The 10,017-nt window shown below is 51.6% G+C and overlaps 1 protein-coding gene across 1 annotated transcript; it reads left to right on the top strand.

Annotated features, from left to right (window-relative positions):
- The first annotated feature begins 4,389 nt into the window (after nt 1–4,389).
- Nucleotides 4,390–5,050, top strand: LOC135404682 (olfactory receptor 14J1-like). Its single transcript, XM_064639420.1, has one exon. It carries the CDS (start codon nt 4,394–4,396, stop codon nt 5,048–5,050), a length of 657 nt encoding a protein of 218 aa, XP_064495490.1. The 5' UTR covers nt 4,390–4,393.
- The last annotated feature ends 4,967 nt before the right edge of the window (nt 5,051–10,017 follow it).

Consider the following 10,017-nt stretch of genomic DNA (forward strand, 5'->3'; position numbering starts at 1 on the left):
GCAATGGGACTGTGTGATGGTTGCCAGGGTAACTGACTGTGGAAATGGCAATGTATGATGTTTGCTATGGTAACTGACAGTAGGAATGGGAATGTATTATGGTTGCCATGGTAACTGACAGTAGGAATGGGAATGTAATATGGTTGCCATGGTAACTAACTGTAGCAACGGGAGTATATGCTGGTTGCCATTGGTAACTGACTGTACCTGTGGGAAGTATGATGGTTGCCATGGTAACTGACTGTAGCAATGAGAATGTATGCTGTTTTCCATGGTAACTGCCCATAACAATGGAAATGTCTGATGGTTGTCATGGTAACCAGCCATAGCAATGGGAATGTATGCTGGTTGCCATGGTAACTGACTGTGGTAACAGGAATGTATGATGGTTGCCATGGTAACTGACCATGGCAATGGGAATGTGTGATGGTTGCCATGGTAGCTGTGTGTAGCAGTGGGAATGTCTAAAGGTTGTCATGGTAACTGACCATAGAAATGGGAATGTGTGATGGTTGCCATGGTAACCGATTGTACCAGTGTGAAGTATGATGGTTGGCTGTAGTAACTGACTGTAGAAAAGGGAATGTATGATGGTTGCCATGGTAACTGACTGTACCAATGGCAATATATGATGGTTGCCGTGGTAACTTACCATGGCAATGAGAATGTATGCTGGTTGCCATGGTAACCAAACATACCAGTGGGAAAGTATGATCATTGTCACGGTAACTGACTGTAGGAATGGGAATGTCTGATGGTTGCCATGGTAACCGACCGTATCAATGCAACTGTATGATGGTTTCCATGGTAACTCACCGTAGCAATGGGAATGTATGATGGTTGCCATGGTCACTGACTGTACCAGTGGGAAGCATTATGGTTGCCATGGTAACTGACCATAGCAGTGGGAAGTATGCTGTTTGCCACAGTAAATGACTGTAGCAATGGGAATGTACTATGGTTGCCATGGTAACCGACCATAGCAATGACAATGTATTACGGTTGCCATGGTAACTGACTGTGGCAATGGGAATGTATTCTATTTGCCATGGTAACTGACCATAGCAATGAGAATGCATGCTGGTTGTCATGGCAACTGTGATTTCCTTAGACTATGAGCATGATATTTTCATCTGCAAAAACATTAGTGAGTGTCCAGAAATCTCCCAAGATGGGCTTTAAAGGTCTCAAGCACATGAGCACTAGAGAGGGGCTAAGGAGCTGCGGCCTCAATGGTGTGGAGACTGAGGACAGTACAGGACAGCCCTGAGAGGGCTTGAAAAGAGGATTTAGAGATGGTGGATCCATTTGTCAGAGCAGAAAGGAGCATGAGAAAGAAAGAATTAATGCCAAATGCAGCTGGGGAGGTCCCGAGTGGACGTGAGGAAAAAGGAATTTCACTCCATGGAAAACACTGGGCTGGAACACATCACATAGAAGGAGTCTGGATGAGCCCAAGGCTTTGTGTGTGCAGGAAGAGCCAAGGAGGACGCAGAGATGTCAGTGCAGGAAGGTGCCAGCCAGGTGGGGCAGCCAGGGGGATGAGGACAACCTGCAGGGAAAGGGGCAGGGCATGGACACCGTAGGACAGCCTGGGCTGGAGAGGAGACAGGGATGGGGAGAAGCTGAAAGGCCCTGACAGAGCCACCTTCTGCAGGCCTTTGGCCAGGGCTGCTGTCTGTGCCCCTGATGCCAGGAGGAGGGGAGTGGCCCTTGCAGCCCTGGGGCCTCATGGCCTCCTTGTCCCTGCTCAGCAGCCTGGCAGGTGCCACCCCATGGTCCTGCCCTTGGCACTGCACATCTCACATCCCAGTGCCCCAGGAAGAGCTCTGAGGAATGAGATAGGGACAGGATGTCCCTTTTCACGGGGTTGGGGCTAAGGGCTTGGCCCTTTGGACTAATAAAACAATCCAGGTTTCCTTATCATCAGAGCCACCTTTCCCCTGCTTGTCCCTACTTGTCATCACTGCAATTTTCTGTTCCAACTGGAATCTGGGGACACTTTCACAGTCGTGTCCCTCAGTGGGACCCAGTAACAGTACAAGAAACTTCAGTATTTCAAACTCATTTTGACTTCTTGAAAAGTTGTTTGAACTTACTCTCAGGGACTGAGTTTCACGTAAACAACGCAAACCCCCTCTGGGGGTCATTAAAGACCTGGAGCTGTTGCTGTGCTGCTGAGCTGGGCTGGGCTCCTGGCACACAGGGAGCTCCTGGTAACCAAGAAGAGCTTCAAAGAGACAGCTCTGCTGGTGAGCTGCTCCTCTGCACAGCCCAGCAGGACTGAGGGCACTGCCTGCAGCACCCAGGGCACAGGAGAGAAGGCAGAGAGATGAGAGGCAGCCTGGGCTGGGAGGTGACTGAGCTCTCACTACAGGAGAAACCTTCCCAGGATTTGAAGGAAAAATTCTCTGGCTGTAGGAAAGTTCAACTTCTCTTCCTGGAGGGATCTCCTGAAGCTGGCACATCCCACAGCTTTTAGGTTTTTTCAGCAGAACTCTCCCAGTTGCTGCAGTGCAGGGGAAGTGGCCATATGGCAGAGCAGGGCAGGAGCTGCAGGCAGCAAGGGCAGAGAGGAGAAGGGAGCAGGAGGTTCAAGGGATCCTGGGCTGGGAGGACAGGGCAGAGCTGCTCAGGGCAGGAACCTTGCCAGCCCTTTCCACAGTCAGGCTGTGGCTGCAGAGCAGTGCAGGTGAGTTCCTGCAAGTGCCTCTCCCAGCTGCCAAATGGCAGCAGTGGCAGGAGCTGTCAGGATGGCTCTGCTGGATTTGCTGGGGTGCAGCAGGAGAAGCTGCTGCAGAGCAGGACTTGCTGCTGCCCCATCAGAGGCCCAGGGCCAGAAGGTTCCCTGTGCCAGGGCTGGCTGTGGGGTGGGAAGGTGGGGGGGCAGCCAGGGGTGCCCAGGGCTGTGGTGCAGAGCAGGGTCCTGCCCCCAGGGCTCTGTGTGCTGGGGCAGGGACTCTGCTGCCTGCCAGGGTCAGCTCTCAGCCTGGCCAAGGAGCTGCCACGGGGCTGGGGGAGAAGGGCTGTGGGGAAGGAACAACTCCTGGGAGGGCAGAGCAGGGCAGAGTCCTTCTGATCTCCAAAGTGTGCTGCAGGGATGAGGGCTGGTCACAGCTCCAGATCTAAGCAGCAAATTTCCCAGAAGGTATTTACAAGAGGCACAGACAGACAGGGGGTACCTTCAAGAGAAAGAACCAGTTCTTTCAGTGTTATACTCTGGGTTGTCTGGGTGCTGACTGTGACAGGGAAATTAATCTCTGAGCACAGGAGGAGACAATGAAACTTGAACTCTGTTAGATTAGAGAGTGCTGAACCTGAGAGTATCAGACATCAAAACTGTCTAATAGATGCATCAGTGCCACTTTTCCAGCCTCCTCGGGGTTGCTCTGACATTGCCATCAGAGCCCTACAGCCAGAGATGCCCCTGGGCAGTGCCCTGTGCTGCTGGGAGGGCTCTGCAGGGCAGAGCTGAGCCCCCAGGGCTGGGAAGGGCTCTGGCAGCACTGGCAGGGCCCAGCCCTGGGCCCAGGGAAGCAGCTGCTGGCAGGGACAGCTCCAGGTAGCAGAGCCCTGGGCAGGGAGTGGGGGGCAAGTGCACCCAAGGCCTGGGCGAGAGGGTGTTCAGGCAACTCTGCTGGGCACTGTGTGCTGGGCCATAGAAATGAGGCTTCCTGCAGTGGAAAAGAACCTTCCCCAGATGTGATGGTAAAAATAGAAAACACAGGTATTTATTCTAAGGTCCTTATTCTAAGGACAGACTAAGCTTCTGCTCTGCAGCTCCAGCTCTTCTGAATCATGGGTGTAGAGAGGGAACTTTTGTATTCAAGATGTGTTACAACTGACATTCCTTGTGTGTCTGAGAGCTTTACCAAAAAAGTTATATGTCACACCACAGCAGAGCAAAACAGACTCCTTGGCAGTGAATTTGGTGACATTTGACACATTGATTTCTTTTAGAAATGGAGTGGCTTTTCCACAGAGGTCTGTCTTAACTGTTCCCTGTCCTTTCCTTTTCTGAAACAGATCCTGTGCTAAGAAATAACAAATGTCCAACAGCAGCTCCATTTCCCAGTTCCTCCTCCTGGCATTTGCAGACAGGCGGGAGCTGCAGCTCCTGCACTTCTGGTTCTTCCTGGCCATCTCCCTGGCTGCCCTCCTGGCCAACGGCCTCATCCTCAGCGCCGTAGCCTGTGACCACCACCTGCACACACCCATGGGCTTCTTCCTGCTCAACCTCTCCCTCACAGACCTGGGCTGCATCTGCACCACTGTCCCCAAAGCCATGCACAATTCCCTCTGGGACACCAGGACCATCTCCTACATGGGATGTGCTGCACAGCTCTTTTTCTTTTATTTCTTCATGTCAGCAGAATTTTCCCTCCTCACCATCATGTGCTACGACCGCTATGTTGCCATCTGCAAACCCCTGCACTACGGGACCCTCCTGGGCAGCAGAGCTTGTGCCCACATGGCAGCAGCTGCCTGGGCCACTGGCTTTCTCAATGCTCTGCTGCACACAGCCAGTACATTTTCCCTGCCCCTGTGCCAGGGCAATGCCCTGGGCCAGTTCTTCTGTGAAATCCCTGCCATCCATAAGCTCTCCTGCTCACACTCAGGCTACCTCAGGGAAATTGGGCTCATTGGGGTTAGTGTCTGTTTAGGATCTGGTTGTTTCATTTTCATAGTTTTCTCCTATGTGCAGATCTTCAGGGCTGTGCTGAGGATCCCCTCTCAGCAGGGAAGGCACAAAGCCTTTTCCACGTGCCTCCCTCACCTGGTTGTGGTCTCTCTGTTTGTCAGCACTGCCACATTTTCCGACCTGAAGCCCCCCTCCAACTCCTCCCCATCCCTGGACCTTGTGGTGGCAGTTCTGTACTCAGTATTACCTCCAGCACTGAACCCCCTCATCTACAGCCTCAGGAACCAGGAGCTCAAGGATGCCCTGAGAAAAATGATGACTAGATGCTTTTCAAGAGCAAGATCCTGCCTCTTTTCTTCTGCACTACACTCATTGTGTAGCCATTTACTGGCCCAGCCTGCTTTCTAAATCTTTTGAGAGTGGTGGTGGGGGCCATTTCCTACATTTTTTCCTCTTTAAATGTTGTTAACACTGAAATTTATTCTTCATCTCATACTTAATTCACTCTCTAACTCTTTGTTTTGACCCACAATTGTGTAAATGAGGGATCATTCTCTGTGTGCATCTAAAGAAAATAAAAGTTTCTGCAGCAATTTCTTTGTCAAACATCCTGATTTTGTTATTCTGTACATAAGGAATCACAATCTCTGAGTAGAATAAAGGACTTGATTTTTTTTTCCAGATTCTCCCTCCAACTTCCCTGAAACTGGAGGGCAGTGTCTGTGTGCAGAGGAGAAGGGGTAAAGAGTCCTGGTACAGGAGCACTGCCAGGGAGCAGCAGCTCTTGGCCTTTTCAGAGATGATCTTTTTCCACTGCCTCCCTCTCCTTTCTGCTCCTTGCCCAAGGCCTGAGTGCTCTGGCAGCTCAGTCCCTGCTGTGTGTCACTCCTGTGACCATGGGCAGGGACAGGCCCTGGGCACTGCTGGTACAGAGCTGGGCTCCTTAACATCATTTCCATCAGGAAAGGGGATCCCCCTGGGCATTTCCTGAAGAATTTGTTCTTTTTGAAAGGTTGGTGTAAAGAACAAGGCCAAGGAATAGACTCTGCACAGTCTCATTGCTTTGCTTGTTTCCCCATTCAGTCCCTGCAGTGAGAGAAGCGACTCACTGGGGTACTTGAGGGCCTGAGGGCTGGTTCAGATGTTCTGTGCTGGTGGTCAGTGGCAAATGGTCTCCAAGTCACCTCCCTGGGGCTCTGCAGCTTGTGAGGGCTCTGATGGCAGGTGAGGACTTGTCTGTAGGAACTCAGGAAGTGCAGGAGAGCACAGAGGATCTGCAGGGACAGCCCGCCCCATCCAGTCAGCAGGGAATGGAACCCTGGAGCAGAATCCTGCCCAGGGTGGAGTTACCAGAGATCAAGTACTAAATCTGCCTGTGAACTGGTAAAGGAGAGTTCTGCAACCCCAGGGGCTGCAGTAGGAACAGAGAATGGACTCTGGGGAGTGACTTGCCTCACCCACAGTGAACTCCCCTTGTGCCTCCCCAGTTCAGGGGGGGCTGTACCAGAGCCAGGGGTGGGCTTTCCAGGAGGGTGTCCTGAAGAACTCTCCAGCCCACAGGCTGCATGGAGTGGAGCCCTGCCCTGCCCTTTGTGCCATTGGAAACAGCCCATGGTCCTGCCCAGCCTTGTTCTTGGCTACTGAGCCTTCCAGGACTATGGCAGAGGGTGGAGAGGAGTGATCCCCATCCTGCTGAGTCTGCTCCCCACCCTGACCAGCATGGTCAGTGCAGGGCCACCCCAGGGTGCCACAGCCCCTCCCTGTGCAGAGCAGCACCTCCAGCTCAGGGCCCTGCAGGGATCCCAGGCTGGGATCTGCAACTGGCCAAGGCAGCCTGGACACACTGACCTGGGCAAAGGGATGTCCCTGCAGAAGAGCAAGGCAGCATTTCTGGGCCTGCAGAGAGGAATCCCTGACACAGAGAAAGCTCTTTCTGCAGCCCCCCTGGGGACAGGCTGCTCTGTCCCTGGGCCAGGACTCTGGGCTGGGCTGGGCAGAGGGGCTGGCACTGAGGGGCACAGTCAGGCTGTGCTGGGCATCTCCTGGAGGTGACACCAGGGCTCCTGCAGTTTCCCTGACCTCCATTTCCTCCTGCCATGCTGAGTGTCCAGCCCCTGAGCTGATGGGGATGCTGAGACTCCTCTCTGTGCCCCAGGAGCTGTTGTGCCCCTCAGAGGGGCTGGGGCTGTGGGGGGAGTGCCCAGAGCTCTGCAGCAGCCTGGGCTGGGCACTGCTGTGGGGCCAGACCAGACTGGGCTGCTCCACCAGTTGACCTCTATAATGATATCACTTCTAATTTTCTCCTGAAGAACCATGAGAATATGTGTTGTCTCCTGAGCACTAGACTGGAACTGTGGGATAATAGAAAAGGTTTTGGAGTAGCGGATATTGAGAAGGCTGGGCAGTGTCACTGGGAGACCTCTCCCAAACCCTTGGAAAGGCCAGAGCCATCCCAGAGCTTCTTGAGGCCTTGGCAAAGGCAGACATGGAACCAGTCTGCAAACAGGGCAGCAGGAGGGTTGGGAGAGTTCCAGACTGCTCAGGCTCAGCAAGGAAGGGGATAGGGCAAGTCCTCCTGCAGCCATTGCCAGGCATTGGAAGGACAAGGCAGGGATTGCAGAACCCCTGTGGGAGGGAAAAGAAGGGGATGTTGTGTGCCCAGACTTTATCAAGGCCTTTGACATGGTCTCCTGTGGTCTCCTTAGAGCCGGACTGGTGACAGCTGGACTGGCCAACTGAAACATGTGGTGAGTGGGAAGTTGAATGACTGATGAGGGTCAAAAATCATGGCACAAATTCCTCTTGGCAGCAACTCCCAGGTGACATCCATCAGGGACCAGCCCTTGACCATTCCTATGGAACATCTTTATTATGTCTCTGGATGATGGGATGAAATGCACTTTCCACTCCTTTGTGGGTGATGCCAAGTTGCAGCGAGTCTGTTAGAAACCTCATCCAGTTAATGGTGACTTGTACAAAAATGTGGTCAAGATGACTGAGTTGGAGAAACTTGTCCTACCATCAGGTGCCCAGCAAGGCCCAAGACAGTGAAGGAAAAACTCATGGATCAGAGGAAAGGAAAATCAAAAGGAGGGAAAAAGACCAAACACAACCAAACCAAACCCAAACAAACACAGAATGACAGAATATGCTGAGTTGGAAGGGACCCACAAGGATCATCCAGTCCAACCCAACTGTTCCATTGCCATCTGCCCCCACCCCAGCAGGCTCTGGAGCAAAGCACGGCTGAGGTCCAGCACAGCTCTGCTCTGACAGAAAGAACCTGCAGTCAGGGAGAGGAAGAGGACAAAGTCTTGTTTGACCAGCCTGAGGAATAATGGGATCAATGACCTCCTCTATTCCTGGGCACTTGAATGACCCAGTGGATCAGGTTTGGTAGCAGGGAGGGGGCTGCAGGTTTCCCTTAGGGAAGAGGAGAGCAAGAGTTGATTCTGTGTCAGAGAGAGCCAGTTTCAGGTGGCTCCAAAATGGACCAGCCCGTGCCCAAACTGAGGTAAAAAGCAATTCCAGAGGCACCTCTGTGATCACCCTTTGGAGAAAGGACAAAATCCAGGGTGCTGTAATCCAGAGAGGAGTGAGACAAATGTGGGAGAAACAACCCTGCAGGCACCAAGGGGAGTGGAGAAGGAGTGAGAGAGAGCCTTGTTGGGCACCTGGCAGCCAAAATCCAACCCCTAGCCCTGAGAGCCACAGCTGAGCCCAGCACAAAGCTCCTTTAGGTCTGGAGGTTCTTTGCAGCAGCTTTTTAGCAGAACTGCCAGCTGGGCCATCAAAGGGGATGCTCAGCTGGGTCTGAAACCTGGGTGATCCCTGTCAGCCTTGGCTCTGTAGGAATGAACTACAGAATCCTAAATAGTTTGTGTCAGATGGGACCTTTATAGGACATCTAGTCCAATGAACAGGGACACGTTCAATTAGATCAGGTTGCTCAGAGCCCTTTCTAACCTGGCCTTGAATGTTTCCAAGGGTGGGGCATCTATGACCTTTCTGGGTGACCCGTGCCAGTGTTTCACCACCCTCAGTGTAAAAAATTTCTTCCTTATATCTAGTTCCAATCTGCTCTTTTTTAGTTGAAAACCATTATCACTCGTCTTATTACAACTAAGTCTGTCCCCATCCTTCTTATAGGTATGATCTCAGGAGCTCCTGACAAGCCTTGACCAAACCAGCTGAGCAATGAAGAGCCCCTGGACTGGACCAGGGTGTGGTGAAGTGTCCCTGGACTGGACCAGGTACTCCTGGATGATACAGATGGGAACAATCCAGAGGGGAACAGCTGGGGAACACAGGATAATCAGTCATCCCATGAAAGCCTTGGAACATTCCCTGCCTGAATCACAGCTCTAATGGAACAGTTTGGATCCAATTCCCAAATATTTTGGAAACTCCAGTCATTCCTGACACCAGGATGGAAATTCAGCAGGTAACTAAAGCCAGTCACCTTGTGAGCCCACACCCAGCAGGGCTGAGGGAGGCCCTGGCAGCTCCCCAGCACCTCCCTCTCAGTGGGACACCTCTGGCAGCCTCTCCCAGCTCGGGAACCCTCCAGTTTCCAACACTCCAAAGACCATCCCTGATGCCCAGGAAAATTCTGATCCCCCTCAACAAACACTCCTCCAGCTGTGACCCTTGTCTGTTGGGAAACACAAAGGGATTTGGGGGAGTGTTTCCTGACAACAAGGAGAATTTGGGAGAGGGACCTTTCCACACCCAGCTCTTGATGTGTCCACACATCTTTGCCTGGGTGTGGGTGTGAATTGACTGTGATGTGAAGGTTGTTGTTATGAATCTATAATTCAGTCACTGTTAAAATTGTAGCACATGCTATTGAATCACCTGATAACTGTTCAATTGGTCAATGATTAAGTGCTACTAATGTCTTTTGCCTCCTTGTCTTTGGATCCAAATCCTTTGCGCCCTGACCCTCTTGCATCCCAAGGCTCTGTGTAAATCATTCTCTTTCATCAAAAAATATTTTTTTTTCATGATGTCCACTTTAAAATCTTCCTCCTTAGCTAAACTACAAAATAACTCTAATTAGTTGTTGATATCTTGAAGACAATTAAAGAAAGAAAAATAATTTGTTTTTCCATGTTTTAATGGGTCCCACAGTGTGTTTGGAGTTGCATCAGCTGTCAGTCCAAGATGGGCCATGTCAGAACTGGTGAGGTTGGGGGGTGAGGAGCAAGGTTGATCACCCAGGGTCAGTGTGGATCTCCTGAGGAGACACTCAGCATCAAGATCACTTGGAGAACACCTCTATCATCTCTTCTCAGAACTAAAAAATATCCATAATTAAATTAAAACAACAAAAGTACAAATTTGAAGACTTGTTTTGAAATTGCTTTGAAGAC

The sequence above is a fragment of the Pseudopipra pipra genome, chromosome W (assembly GCF_036250125.1).
Source record: "Pseudopipra pipra isolate bDixPip1 chromosome W, bDixPip1.hap1, whole genome shotgun sequence".
NCBI lineage: Eukaryota > Metazoa > Chordata > Aves > Passeriformes > Pipridae > Pseudopipra > Pseudopipra pipra.

Excerpts from the sequence above, each read along its gene's own strand:
- LOC135404682 (XM_064639420.1), top strand. The coding sequence starts at position 4,394 with ATGTGCTACGACCGCTATGTTGCCATCTGCAAACCCCTGCACTACGGG.